The 14,898-nt window shown below is 40.0% G+C and overlaps 1 protein-coding gene across 5 annotated transcripts in view; it reads right to left on the reverse strand.

Annotated features, from left to right (window-relative positions):
* TENM1 (teneurin transmembrane protein 1) overlaps positions 1-14,898 on the reverse strand; it is a 250,418-nt gene that overhangs the window by 40,080 nt on the left and 195,440 nt on the right. For all 5 annotated transcript variants that reach the window (XM_009990362.2, XM_086619787.1, XM_009990359.2 and 2 more), the window contains one exon: positions 5,407-5,561. In XM_009990362.2, coding sequence (XP_009988664.2) covers positions 5,407-5,561 — 155 coding nt within the window. The remainder of the gene's footprint in view (positions 1-5,406; positions 5,562-14,898) is intronic.

The raw sequence follows: 14,898 nt of genomic DNA on the forward strand, positions 1-14,898 counted from the left end.
CTGAACAAAGGCTGATGAAGTGCAAATGTCAAAAAGAAGTCTTCAAACCAGACCTTTCATTTTGGAACACAGCAGTGACAGTTATTAACACCATCAATCAGGCTGGAGCTATTGCTCTGGCACAGACTCGTGCCTAGTGGGACTGACATCAGCGCGAGAACAAGGCCATGGTTACAGGCTAAGAGACGGCTCTTGGGATTCATTTTCTGTTGCCTTGCAAATGTTTGGTCTCTGTATTTGCAGGGACTGTGCTCCAGATTGGTTTGAACAGTTCCCAAATACTAACTGCTACCACTCGCACAGATATAAATGACTTGAGGTTCAGAGTGGTGGAAATTCAGCCCACATATTTCTCAGGGGAGGAAAGATACAGGATGAAATTGCAAGGTGGTAGAAATATCTGCTAATTTTCTCCTCAGCTTTCACCACAGCGATGGAAGCAGAAGAGAAGCAAAGCTTATCGCTCACGCTGAGCTGAAGTGTTTTTACTTTCACACAAAACCTCCCACAACGTCAATATAACTTCTATGAACACTCGATCTAATGAAGTCTGGTTTCCTAAGGACTTCTGTCTCATGGCTGACTGACTTGGGAGTTTAATAAGATCCAAGCACCAAATGAAGCTTTTCCTGTGAATGGAGCATTTATTAGATCCTGAGTGGAATCTCTGGAGTTTAATAAAAGAAAGCTCATGCTGCAATATTTCCTTTTGAAAGGGCACTTTAGGTCTCTCTCCTCCAACTGGATTAATAATTTTCATGGAACGTGCAGGAATTTAATTGCTATGAAGGCTGATGCTCCTCTACGAATTTGTTTGAAATTGGCCCAAGGTTTTGATTTACTGCAAGGAAAAGAATACTGACTGACAGACAGACATACCCACGCAATGTGCTTTCATTTGCTATCGATAACCAGGCTAAAAATTTTCTTTAAACTGTAGGGATGCAGCAAACACTAGGAGAGTGTGCACATTTGAGGAAAAGAGCAACCTAGAGATGCCTCTGATCTAGACCAGGATGAAGCCCACATTCATCAGGCAGTGAAATGGAACAATGATCCCCTCTCTTTTCCTTCTCTCTCTCTCCAGCCCAGTCTCCTCCCTTGGCAATGCTGTTGTGGCTTGTGGCCAGGAGGCCCTGCCACAGGTGCTGCTGCAAGGTGGTCCCCCCAGCCAGCCCACCAATGGTGCAAGTTCAGAGAGCAGTCAGAAGGGTAGCAATTTGAGCAGTCAGTAGGAGTGTTTCAGACTAAAGCTTATGTCCCTGATTTAGAATACCTACAGCAGTCTTCCTACCCAAAGGGAATGGGGAAGGTAGGAGATGTAGCAGGTCATTCTTTTCTTTTCAGCTTGGCTTCAAATTGACAGAAGGAAATGTTCAGTAGATGGACCACTGAGAGATCAGTTAGCTCAATCCATGGAGCCTCCAGCTCAGATGAGAAAGTATAAGGTTCAACATGGGTTTATCATTAATTAACCTACAACAAAACAACTTTCAAAGAACAAATGAAGAATGGGAGTCAGACCTAGAAGAAGCCAAGGATCGAGTAGCAGGGGTATTCAGACAAAAAGTCTGGCATTCAGATTCTGGGTGCTGTAGATCAATGAGGTGAATATCAAAAATCACCGAACAAATGAAGATCAACAACACCTTTTAATATTCTTGAAAAATCTTTTGCCTTTAAAATTTAGCTCTTCTTCAGGTTCATGGCTTCAGAGGAAGCATTTTCCAAAAATATGACCCGCTCTATCAGAATGAAAGCTACTGGAATAACTGATTTTAATATAGGTGTCTGCCAAAATCCTGGCACCAATGGTGAGTGTTGAGTATATGCACACATACATTCATAATCCTAGCTCTGAAGAGCCATTTTCTTTAGACTTGCTCCTTATTAACTAAGTGAAGAACACTAAAATAATCTGTGCTGAGGAGAAAAGTCATCCAAGTTTCGTACATGCTGAAACAATACTAAGAACACTGGCACACCATATAAAATACCTCAACCGAATGTCCTTTTCCTTCTAAATTCAGATTAACATCCTCACGGTGAAGTATGAGATCGAAGTAATTAGTCAGAGCTTGGTGGTTTATTTGCCACAACATATAATCTTTTCAACCCCAGCTGTCCTTCCCTTCCCCTGTTATGAATGCAGAATACTATGCTTAAGAATGAGAAGGTGGGGAATAACAAACACAGAATTATTAATAAGAAGTATTTCCATGAAAACTGATATTGGAATGAACGATTAAATTATTTTATAATCAACTCATTTATTAAAGTGAATGCCTTGAAGTGAAAGCTTGTCATTTATGGTAGTTTTTGCAATGGGCAGTTATTGTGTTTACTTCAAGGGTACATTTTTGTAGTTCGGTAAATCAAGAAATATTGATTTTGAGCTAGTCGTTGATTTTATTGTCAGAACAAATTTAGCTTTGAGAACTGATTTTATTAACCTATATCGTAAGTCCCTCTAAGCACAGAATTTGTGAGCAACCCACATTCTCTTGATGTAAATGCCATTTGTAATTTGGCCAAAAAACAATTTAAGTGGAGATGGGCCAAATTCATTTTTCATTTATGTTTATGCCACTGTGGAATAAACTCAACAGTCTTTCAAGGATATACAATTGTTTCTGACTAAGCAAAAACATAATTCTTTTATTGTCATTGATATAATTTCAGATTAACATGCTTGACTTCAAGAGGATGGGATTATTTCATAGAGCTTTCTGGCTATCAGCAACAATTTTTGGAAGAAGACTATCAAGCAAATTTGATACAGTTACTTTTCAGAACATGCACTCTTGGCATTTATGTCGTGTCTGTGTTTTCTGCATACAAGAAAAAACTCAAAATATGGATTTTGTGAAAAGTTTCAATAAGTAGGTTCCCCTAAACCCCCACAAAACAAATCCTCCAAGCAATAAATGCTTCCAAAAGCATCTATGTATGTACATATGTACATCTACACTACAGATTGTCAACAACGTGCCTTCACCTGTCAGTGACAGAAAATTATACAGTCAGTATTACTATACTGAGACTTAGAAAATGAGACTGGCCATGTTTTAGGGACACTTTAATATGCCATCATTTATTATGTTGTTTAGAATATTTACTGGCATGCATTCACAATTTATCTGAACGTTATCTCAATCTACGTGGTAAGAACATATCTTGATTTCCCAGAATGCTGAAGGATTTGCAAAATTTTGAGAAGTGTGCAGCCATAGTTTCCTCTAGGTGCTGCAGCATGGAAGCACCTGGATTGTTCATGGAAAAAAAAAAAAGTTTATTTGTGCTTCTATGAAAAGAAGGACCTATCCCAGCTGAATGCTTATATACTGAGAGTAATATGAAGAACAATTTGCTCTATGACATGCTTTTTCTAATCTATGATGTTGCAGAAGCCCTTTCTCCATGGCATTAGAACTATGTTGAAGAGTAAGATAAACTAAACTTGTTTCTGGCAAGTAGCCAACCAACCAAAAAATAGGATTTTAAGGCTATTTAAATCTACTTACAAATTTGGCATATTTTATTTCAGCCCAAAATGATTACCTTTTAAATTTCATTTAAATAATTTAATTTCTGCATTTTCCAGATCCCCCGCTGCGATTTATCTGCTAAAGAGTATTTGCATTTTTTAAAAGGAATTGAAAACCATCAAAACTTACCATTTCAGATACAGAGAGACATTTTGCTACTGAGAAAAATGAGCAAAAATTTGAATACAAATACACAGCCACACATTATATGGCTAGTAAAGCAATTATTTGTACAGCCTGAGATGCAGATCACAAGGAGAAGGCAGGGAGCAGACGTTGCACCTGGCAACATTCCCTGCACCTCAGAGATCTTTAATCTGGTTATTGATGTCCCAGGCAGTTGTTATATGTATCCAAGAAGCAAGAAAATGTGCTTCAGGCAGCTTTAAGTTCTGTAAAGCATCGCTCCTGCCAGCTGGTATGTAGCAATGGAGCAGAGAGTCAGTGCCTCCAGCTGGGGAGTGCTGCTTGCTCTAGTGGGTTCCTGCTCATCATCTGCAGGGCTGGCTATCCTGCAGGAAGAGGTGCCAGAGCAGAAGCCGAGGTGCCCGGAAGCCGTATGATCTTAAGACAATTACCAGGCTAGTTTAAGCTTGGGTTTAGCACAACTAAGCCAGCTGACCGTGTCCTGCTTTAAATGAGATAATTATGTGTCTACTGAACCAGAGAGAATACAAAGGCTTGTCTATCCCAGAACGGAGAACAGGGAAGCTGAGGTTTCCCTCCCCGCGTTCGCAAATACTTAGGGTGCAGTGACAGGTGGAATGGAACAAGGATATATTTTTCTGTTTTGACTCTAGTAATAAAAGTCCCAAGTGCTTCTTGGACTGCAGCATTAGATTTCATCATTTTTCCCTGTGAAATTTGGTAAGAACTACCCAAAACATTGACTCCACATTCTTCACGTATGTGAATCCGAGATCATAATCACCTACCATGACTCAAAGCCTGCTTAGAAACAAAGAACAAGCTCTTACCGTTGTTACGCGGTGTTTTAACTGTGATTTTCTAATTGTGAAAGACTGAGAAAAGGGCAGAGAGAAAATGAAATGCAAAATTAACTGCATCCTGGTTATTAGCTTACATAGTCCATAATATAACTTTAGTATATTACTGAATGCCTCAAGATTTTTTCAAGTACAGCTTTTCCCCCATTTTGAAGCTGATTAATTCAAGTGTTTATTGGCAAAGGTCAATCTCTTCTTTGCGTTATCTGTAAGTGTGGCTCACTGACTAGTCAAGGTTACCATTTATGTTTCTTCATGTTTATCTATATATCTTTTTTAGCATAAACTAGAGATGCTGTAAGTGTCATTTAGTCCACTTTCTTTTACACTGCTCTTGAAATAAGAACTGAAATGCACTTTGAGAAATGTATTGAAATGCTGTAGCTTCACTACAACACTGCTGTTGTGTAATTACTTACTGTAATACTCCTCCGTGATTTAGAACAGACTTAGATGTAAACAGAATACCTATTTTTTCCATTTAGCAGTTCAAGCAAATCAGTGCAAGTGCTGGACTCAAGGAAAGCACTCTAAACTTCTGATAAACTCCTTAGACAATATATCTCAGATTAGCAAGCAACTTTCTGAAGCATTATGTATTCTTTCTATAAGCCCCTCTACACATTCATATGCCATGTCCTGCAAAAAAAATCAAACGTAGAGTTTTGCATTTATAAGGTACGCCTTAAAATAAAAATGTGAATGGAAGATCCACACCATCCTGTGAAGTCCAGAATCATCTGATTCATCCAGCACATTCTGATACATAATCCGCGTACGAGAAACTAAGTTATCTGTCTCCACAATGTGTAGAAAAATGACAACACATGAAAACCAAACCAGGTGTCTACCTGAGTGATGTCCATTCCAGAGTCACAGCTCAACGGCTGGGTTGATGTGAGGCCATTCGAACCTATTATTGTTGTGATCACACCGTTCTCATCAATTTTCCGAATCATGGTACCATCAACGAAGTAAATAAATCCGTGCTTATCTACAGTGATACCTGGACAAAAGGAAAGGGTAAAAAGAAGCGTCACTACTGACATTATCTAGATTAAAAAGTATGAGCTTAAAATGTTTCCTCTCCTCTTAGACTCTGAAAATCTGCCAATTAAAAACAGTACGACTTAGTTTTTTCTACCCATTGCTTATTTGGGGCTTACACAAACTGTATACAAAAGATCATACCCATGTATCAGACTGTCTCTGACTTACAGAGAAAGAGGGAAAATGTAAGGAAGAAACAGAACAAAACAGCAGAGGCTTTGATTGCAAAGTAATTCTATATTCAAAGAATTAGGCTCTTCAATAACTTTGCTTCATGTCCATCACAAAGTGGGACAAGACTAGCTTTTCTAAAAACTTATCTTACAGTTGATTTTTCTTCATTTTCACTTTCTTAATCGTCATGCAGAGGCCAATTTTTTAATTACCGTGAATTATCAGAGCGTCTGAGCAAGGAAGAAGCACTCACAGAAAATGAGAGACTTCTGCTGTGACACGGGCTGTACACACGAACGGTGCAAAACAGGCTCTGCTTCGCAGACAGAAGGAATTTCTGTGCTGCAGAACGCATTACAGTGCAGTGTTGCCCAAGATGATGGTCATGGTCATGTACTGGAACCTGACTCATGACAACAGTGGGCTTCAGCAGGAGCTAGTGCAGCTCTCCCACTGCACCGCGGAGATGGACCCTGAAACAAACGTGAGGGCTATGCAAGGAAAAGGTCACGGTCTTCTGTATTTCAGTAGGGAAACTGAGGCACGGAGGGCTTGCTGTCTCCCACCAGCAGTGTGTGGTAGGGCCATGTCACAACTCACGCCTGGCCCTGGTCTGTCCCAGTCTAACACTTTCTCCCCAGTTCTCTCTGCATTCAATTTGTTAGACTTTTCTATACTGCATGAACGGTAAGTAAGATCTTTTTTTTCCCCTGAAATGTTGAAAATACAGCTAGAAAGGCACTTCTATTCATGTTAGGCTTGTGAAATCCTTTCTACCAAAACCATTTAATTTCTTGCTTTAAACTACTTCGTAATTTCCCATTTAAAGTTGCATAACTTTGCAATAATAGCAGCTGCTGTGCACAGCCAAGCCATTTTAATAATGAATTTATGTTCTGCTACACAGAAATGAAAGGCAGAGGACTTGAACAGATGGTTTGGACAGTGGCTTATATGATTCTTGATTTTTGTCCCCTGCATTTAGCACAACCAAAGGCTGCATGTACTCTGAGTTTACAAAACACTTGTCTGCACGCCAGTTTAGGATCTCACACAGCAATTCCACACACCATTAAAAAAGAAAAAAAACACACACTGAATTCCCTCACCTCCCAGCCCTGTTTCCTTATACTTAATTTAATTATAGACGAGCAGTTGCAGCCAGTGGCAAGGGAGAGTAAGCAATGTGGGAGGCAGGAGCAGGACCAGGTGGCCCTGATGGGAAACACGCATTCCCACGGGGCTGGGAAAAGTGGGAGACAGTCTCCCCAGTCCCTTAAGTAAATCTGTGCCTGGCAGTTGGAAATGCCTGGGGACTGAGTTGGAGTTACACACACATTTGAGTGTAACCCGCTTTCTTTTACAGCACTAACGCTCAGTGGCAGGGTCCCAAGCCCCTTCTTTAGCAGCAAGCAGGGATAATGTCCACACTGGCGATTCCGTCGTGGCCAGCAGGTTAGCGGGGCCTCGGCTCTCCCCATGCCGGAGCGGCTCACCTCCGCTGCCGGAGGGTTTTCGCCCCTGACTCCTGCAGGGAGGGAAGCACCACACAAGGCTGGACTCTGCCGCCATGTCCCCCACCGCCCAGTTCCCATCCAGAGGTGCCTCTTTATCGCAGTGATGTTTAGGAAGGAACCTCGCAAAGGTCTGGGGGTATCATCACATAAAACCCCAATGGCCACAGCAGCTAACTTCAGGCTTGAGTGCTCCTACTACACTCGGCTTTCAGGCTATCTATCAGCACGGTGTTAGTAGCTGAAATTAATTCTTTAAATTGACAATTCAGTGTTTTCATCTGGCTGTGAGGTGCCATTAGAAGAGGGGTATTCATCATCCTGTCACCTCCTCCATCCAGGACAGAAAACACCCACAGGCTGGTGAAGTGTTACAGGGTTGGGCTACATCACTGCGATATGAAACAGCTGGAAAGTCCAATTCTCCAGGACTGATGTCACCTGGGGGACTGAAATCACCTGGGGGGCACTGAATGGGTCAGCTGGGGGAATCAAGGAGATCATAAAAAGGCTAAAGGAAAAGCAGACACCTTAGTGCCTGGCTCCCTGCCAGCTCACTGATCGTGCCTCCTTGGCACCAGCTCCCTCAGAGGATCCTCACTCTCTAATTAAGTAACGGTGCTTTCAGAAACTACAGAATGACTGGCAAGCTCATGGCTGTTGTCTGCTCCTGAGAAGTCCAATTATAAATCCAAAAGGCTGAAGGTTTGAAGGTGAGCTAAGGTAAAGAGTGCCTGAGAAACAAAAGGGTTTGTTTTGGTGTTGGGGGGTGATCTGTGTGTTCTAGTTTTTGGGAAGGAAGGGCACTCAGTCCCTCATGCATGCTGAAAAAAAATCCAGCTTGGTTATAAATGACCATATGAACAATTAATATGCTGATTTGCTGAGGTTTTTCCAAATGTTATTGAGAAGGAACGTGCCTGACAGAAGCCAACAGAGCAAACCACACTGAAAAGACTGCAGCTAGAAGTCTGCAGAGGCTTTCACAATGTTAGTTCCCAAAGGCCCAAGTCATGATCTACACTTTAGTTTGTGTGTGGAAAAGTTTTTCTATAGAAAATGAGACGAAGGGCTGTATTGACTGTCACCATGGTTTGGGGCTGCGGAGCAAGTGGTGCTGGGCACTGAGTATCTGCTGCTGTTCCTGGGGTGCTCGGGGGTTCCCAGGCTCTGTGCTGCTCTGCTCAGCTTTACACTGCAAAGCTGAAGCACGCTAATGGATTATTAGTAAATGGACAGCTGCTGGGAAATTGTTCTAGGGTTTTTTCTTCAGGGATGGGTGAAGATAGGAGACAGAAGTGCTTTCAGTCTCAGCCTCCTCCTACTTTCTTGAGAGTCTCTTCAAGACTCTTTTGGAGAAGAAAATGCCGTGCTGGCCTGCTGTGGCAGGGAAGATGTGAGAATCCTAGAATGGTTTGGGTTGGAAGGGACCTCAAAGACCACCTAGTTCCAGTCCCCCTGCCATGGGCAGGGACGCCCTCCACTACACCAGGTTGCTCAAAGCCTCATCCAACCTGGCCTTGAACACCTCCAGGGATGCGACATTCACAGCTTCTCTGGGCAACTTGTGCCAGTGCCTCACCACCCTCAGAGTGAAGAATTTCTTCCCTATATCTAACCTAAATGTCCCCTCTTTCAGTTCAGAAGCAATGACTACTGTACGTGGCTGCTGTGGTGTGCATGCAGCTACGATTGTTTTCAACCTTACTGATAGTGCATCGTGGAGCAATGTTAGATGGAGTTTGATTTGCTTTCCAGTGTGGTTCACAGGCTCAAATGAGAAACCTGATGTGGGTGGGATCTACAGAACTACAGCACATGGACTGGGTTTTAACCTATTGCAGAGGGGTGGTGCTGCATGGTGAGCAAGGAGGTATGCTTCTCACCTGGGCAGCGTGGCCCTGGATCAGATCCATGCCATGGATAACACAAGCCCAGGATCTATCACTAGGGCAAGTGCATCTTCTGTTTTACGTAATTTCCCTGTGAACAGATGGCTGTGTTGGCTGCAAACCATCCATTATATAAAAATAAAAAATTATGCCGCAATGAAATAAAGCCACTCAGCTGCGTTGCTGAATGGATGTCAAGCACTGACTATATAAGAAAACCAAAGATCCTTTAGTGTTAATAGTGAACATTTTACTCTCCAGCCATTGCAGAATGGCAATCGATCTGCAAGGGAAGTACATATGCCACTGTGATGGCATAAATAAGCCCATGTCTTCAGTATTTGTACTGAAGATAATAAATTCCTGGTACTTCCTAACAACCTAGTTCCAAGTACCAGTGTATATACAGTCAACAACGAACCACTGCTTCCAGTACTTACTCCCATTTACTAAAACAACATGACTGTACCCATTTGAAAAAATTACTTAGGCATTTAAGCCTTGTTGACAAGTAGCCTATATTGGGCATCCACTGGAAAACAAAATACAGATTTGTGGCTAAACTGTCCCAATTTATTAATTATTAGAGTTGGATTTATTAGTGCTCCTATCACATCTTGCATGATGCTTCACATAATCCGTACTCCAAGAGCTTATTTTTAATCCTTTTCTGACGTACAGCGTAATGCAGAATCAAATCACACGCAGCACTTCAATTGTGCTTTAATCTCGGAGGAACTCGGAAACACGCACGTGCCGAGGGTCATGAATTGTACTGAGTGCGAGTAGGAACACTGCTCGCTCCGTGAGCAAGTAAGAAAGGTCGGTTTTGGGTCTCTCTCTCTTTGCACAGCGAATGTGATGTATGTTGTATCAGGCTCTCAGGCTGATTCTGTTTGTTTTAAGGAACCATAGCAACAAACTGTATTGCCCAACCGATGCTGTCTTGGGGCACAAATGTGACCTATTGCACAAGTGACAGACTCACCTTGCTTGGGTATGAGAGTCCTCATTAAACACTGACGTCTGAGTAAGGACAAAATAAACTTGTGCAAGGATGCAATCTTGTTGTTTGACTCGGGGCTGAGCACGATCTGTTTTTCTAAGTAATGCACTTATGCTGAAGGACTGGTTTTAGTCATATTTACTCACTGGGACTGTCTTACATAGGAATAGATTTTATTTTGTACCTGAATGTAAAACAGTAGCTCTTATGAACATCTATCTCCAGCAGATTTATGCGCAGATATCTTGGAACAATATTTGTAACACTTAGAGGTCTTTTAACCAGTATCATTTAAATTCTGCTAACTAACATTAAAAATGAACTGCTAGTGCAATCACACATGGCTACTAATTATCATCACTAGAAAGACTCTGCAGAAAAAACTTTGTTCTTCATAATTGTTTTTAGCAAAAAATAGTAGATGGGCTGAGTATAACCATGATAAACTCAGAAGGCTGATTATAGCCTGTCCTCAGGAGTGATTTTGGTTAAAGGGTTATTTCCCTTGACAGATCTGCCTTAGTGCACATATGTACATGATTATAAATGCTAATAACACTTTGAAAGCAAACTGATCACTTTTGTGAGTAGTTCTCATAGGTATAAATTCAAACTACATATGATCTTTCAGTCGAGAAATTTTGCCATTTCAATGTTAATGGAGCTAAGCTTATAGTGCAAAAATATGGATTAAAAGTAATACAGAAAATTCCCCATTAAAACATCTTTTTTTTTTTTCCCTCTCTGAATCATAGGCCATACTTTCATTCTAAGAGATTCTTTTTTGGGAACAAATCCTTTTCAAACACATCAATAAACAGCAGCTAGAGCTATATGTTGCCTGCTTTTGGAAATTCTACTTTACACTTTTTGGTCAGCTAAAAACTTTACAAATGAGCATTTTACATTGAAAACTTCTAATTAAACTTCTGAAGAATTTGTAAAAGAACATCTAAAACTACTGGTGAGCACTGATAAAAGAGAATGCCACCTTCTGCTGAAGAAAAACTGTATTTAGAAGGAACTTGTGATTCTTATAAAACTTTTAATAGGAAGAAGTGAATCAAATTGGTTAATTACCATTTTATGGTTGGTAAAAGGGCAAATTACATGCCATCCATTTCTAAACTTCTAAATGTCTCCAGTGCTTTTAATTAAAGCTGCCATCTAGAAACTACTAAAGCAATTTTGTGCAATTAGTTATTTATAGGTTACCATAACACACCACTCAAAATATGATTCAAGTGATCTGCAGTCTGTTGCTTTGTGATCTTTGTCATCTTTACTTCATTACTGTCTCTACTAGTGGCAAAATATTCGGCAGTTCTTTATCAGCTGGAACACAACTTCAGTACTTGAGCTTGAGTGTTGTTCTCTTTAGATGTGTAACGGCAGAGTTGGAGCAAACAGCATTTTTAACTACCGACTGAATGAAAGCGTCCTGCTTCCAGTCTGAGACATGATGACTGGGGTCACGCTCACTGCTCACAAGGGTTAGCAGAAGAATAACTTATGCGTTCAGATGAAAGTTGGATGAAATTTAGGAAAACTTGCTTTTCAAAACGTTTACCTTAAATGTTCTACAAGATTCCCAGACTTCTGGAATCATAGGTAGCTAAGAGTACTGAAGAGAAAAATGAAGAGTAAATTTTGCTGAACCAAAAATGGCATGAGATGAATTTTTTGCTGGTTCTATGATGTGTACATGACGTGAATGATTTGAGGCTGCAGATCACCTTGGTTTGTCTATGTCTTACCTTATATATTGCCAATTCTGCTGTCCTTTTGGAACTGTATGGAAACGTTGGAAAGGTCTTAGGAATTCACAGAATAGCAAAGATTACTGAATAAAATTGATCATCACCTATTACGAGAGGGTCTTGTTTTCACAAAAGGCTACGTGAGGATTTTGGTATGCATCCCACTGAAGGTAACTAGAATCTTTTAGCTGAGCAGGAGCAGGCCCTAAATGGGTCGCTGTCATTTGACAAATGTAAAGGTTTAATCTGAGCAGTTGTTCTTACAGCTTTATTTACTTTAGAAAGTATTGCTGCAGATGGTGAGCAACAAGACTGATTATTTCAGGATGTAAGCTACTGAGGCAAACCCATTTTCAAAACAATGATTTTTTTTTTTAGTAGTATTTCCTTAGTAATTTCAAGAAAACTAAATAAAACTACACTGCAGAACTGATTTTTAATTTAATTTTTCATTTGTGATGCTAGTTCATGGCCATGGGTCTGAGTGAAAGAAGTTCTTTGCTACAGCTCCATATAAAGCATTTTTATGCATGGGATTTAGAACTTCAACCTTCTACATTTCCCTAGTCCTTCCTTCGAGGTCACTGCATCTGTAGTGAGGTCACTGCATTCAAGTGCTCTGTACTCAGTGGGCAGTTTTTAATCTCTTGAGGCACTGACTGTACACAGAGGTTGCACAGACAGTGTGTGCACCTATCTTCCAGTTCTAGAATCTGGTCTGGACCTAGGAGTCAAAAAGCAGACACTGCAGGAACTTAGATGCTTAAATCTTTGGATTTAGTGCTTGGGTTTCCCGATGTCGTAAGTCACTTCTGACACTTGGACACTTCTGACACTTGGAGTTCAATCACTGGAAGGTGTTACTGTTTTCACAGAAGTAACTTTTCCACCACAGCTGTCCTGTGTGAATGCTCTGAGGCTGCCACAAATACCAGATAACTGGTATCAGATGTTAATCTAAGATGTTTCTCTTGGCATACTGACTGGGAGGCACTGTAGCTCAGCAAAAATGTGGTAGTTTCATTGTCTCAGCCTCTTGCTGCCTCTGTCAATTAAGCCTGGAAAGTCAAATCTGTTCACATGTCTAAAGCCCACTGATTTCCAAAGGGCAGGGCAGGTAAGTGTTTAATGCCTTAGATCCAGGCACTGGCTTTGCAGTGCTAAGTAGAACAACTCCCAGGTATTTCTATTAATTTTAGTGCTTCTTACTGCTCCAATACTCAATGACTAATCTAGTTAATATCAGGACACTATTCCTTCGTGCCTTATTATAAATACTAATTCAGATTGTTTAAATGATAGTTTTGGTGACTAGATGTGTCGTTAATACTTTTTATCAAAAAAATCCCCAAACCCACCAAATGGAATTCCCCACCTCAAAATTAAAATGTGTTACTTGGTAAAGTTCAAGTAATTAGAATTCAGTCAATGATTAATATCTTGTATAGTTACTTCTTCATTTTCAATATCTTCTTGTGTAATAAATGTGCTCGGCCTGTCACACATCTTATTTTATGTCCCCACCTTGTATCGTTTCACATTCTGCTTAAGTACTTGGTCATCTATTACATGACTCATTAGTCTGAGATCTCCAAAGAATTAAAGAAACTTGCAGTAAAAATAATATATTGAAGTTCAAATTTCAACTACATCACCCATGCATGTTTAAAAGCATCTTTCAAAGTCAGCTGAACATACAGTAGTGTAAGATTAAGCCCCATCTCTAGTCCTTCACAGAGAAGTGGGAACAGACTGAACAAAGCCACAAGTTTTGTTACCGGCAAAATAAAAGTAGATCAAATCATAATTGATTACAGTGACTTCATGATGTTTTCCTGCCTGGCATTTAATTCCTGGTCAATAGCTGAAGGCAGTCTTGCCAAATAAAGATAATGAGAAAAGTTGATGAATGCCTTAAATCATTAAATAATAATCTAGGACTCTCTCAAAACCTACCTGCATGGCCACTGAAGTAGAAAAATTGTTATGAGTTTAAAAAAGTTAAAACTTCATTCGAAGCAACTTTGTGAAAGTTGCTTCAAAGTCAAGAGTATTTGAATTTCCACTTATTTACATACCTCTGAGGATGTTACCAAACAGGATTAAGTTTCACAAGTGTTACAAAAGTAAGTATGTCTTATCTATTTTGCAAATGATAAACTGAGTCATAAAGGTAAGCCCTTATTTAGAGTAACAAGCAGTCAGTAGCAAAAATGAGAATACAACTTTTGAGCCGTAACTAACCGAGGTCAGATGGCCACTAAACGGAGTTATTCCTCAGGTATTAACTTCCTACCAAGTAAGAGGCAAATTTATTTTTCATTTATAACAAAGAAAAGGAATACTCAGGACTAAAATAAGGCAGTAAATGGAAAAAAGAAGAGCTAAAAGTTTTTCTATATGAGTTAAAAAATAAATGCTAATCTTGTCTGGTCATTGAGTAATGCAAGTGATTATATTTAATAATCTCTTGGCAACTGCTCTGTCTTTATCTGCATTATCAGATACCTATTTTTGCATTGTAAAAATCTTAAGAGGAGAGAAATTAGAATTCTTTTATTTCTGTGGTCAAATACTATATAACATCGTGTTGCTTTGTTCAAGCGTTTAAATATGGATGTCGGTGAGTCTGCGGACTCACTGAAATTTTTATCAGTTTCCTGTCTCCTAGAAAAAAAAATATTTTTGTGTATAGTGAGTGTTATTTCAGTAGAAATACGACATCTTCTGACTTGACAATTATTCCAGTAACAAGCAAACCGAGTGATCCAAAAGAATCTCTAAAATTGTATTTTAAATATGTGACACTTAAGTTTCTTTAGAAAAAACAGATCTATGGGTACCAGGCAAGTACTTCCTACTACTTTCCATGGTTATTCAACCTCTTAAAGTTTAGAGGAAAACAAGGATGTGCACTTACAAGGCCATTATGGTAATACACAGGTAA

This window comes from Tauraco erythrolophus, chromosome 13, assembly GCF_009769465.1.
Source record: "Tauraco erythrolophus isolate bTauEry1 chromosome 13, bTauEry1.pri, whole genome shotgun sequence".
Classification (NCBI taxonomy): domain Eukaryota; kingdom Metazoa; phylum Chordata; class Aves; order Musophagiformes; family Musophagidae; genus Tauraco; species Tauraco erythrolophus.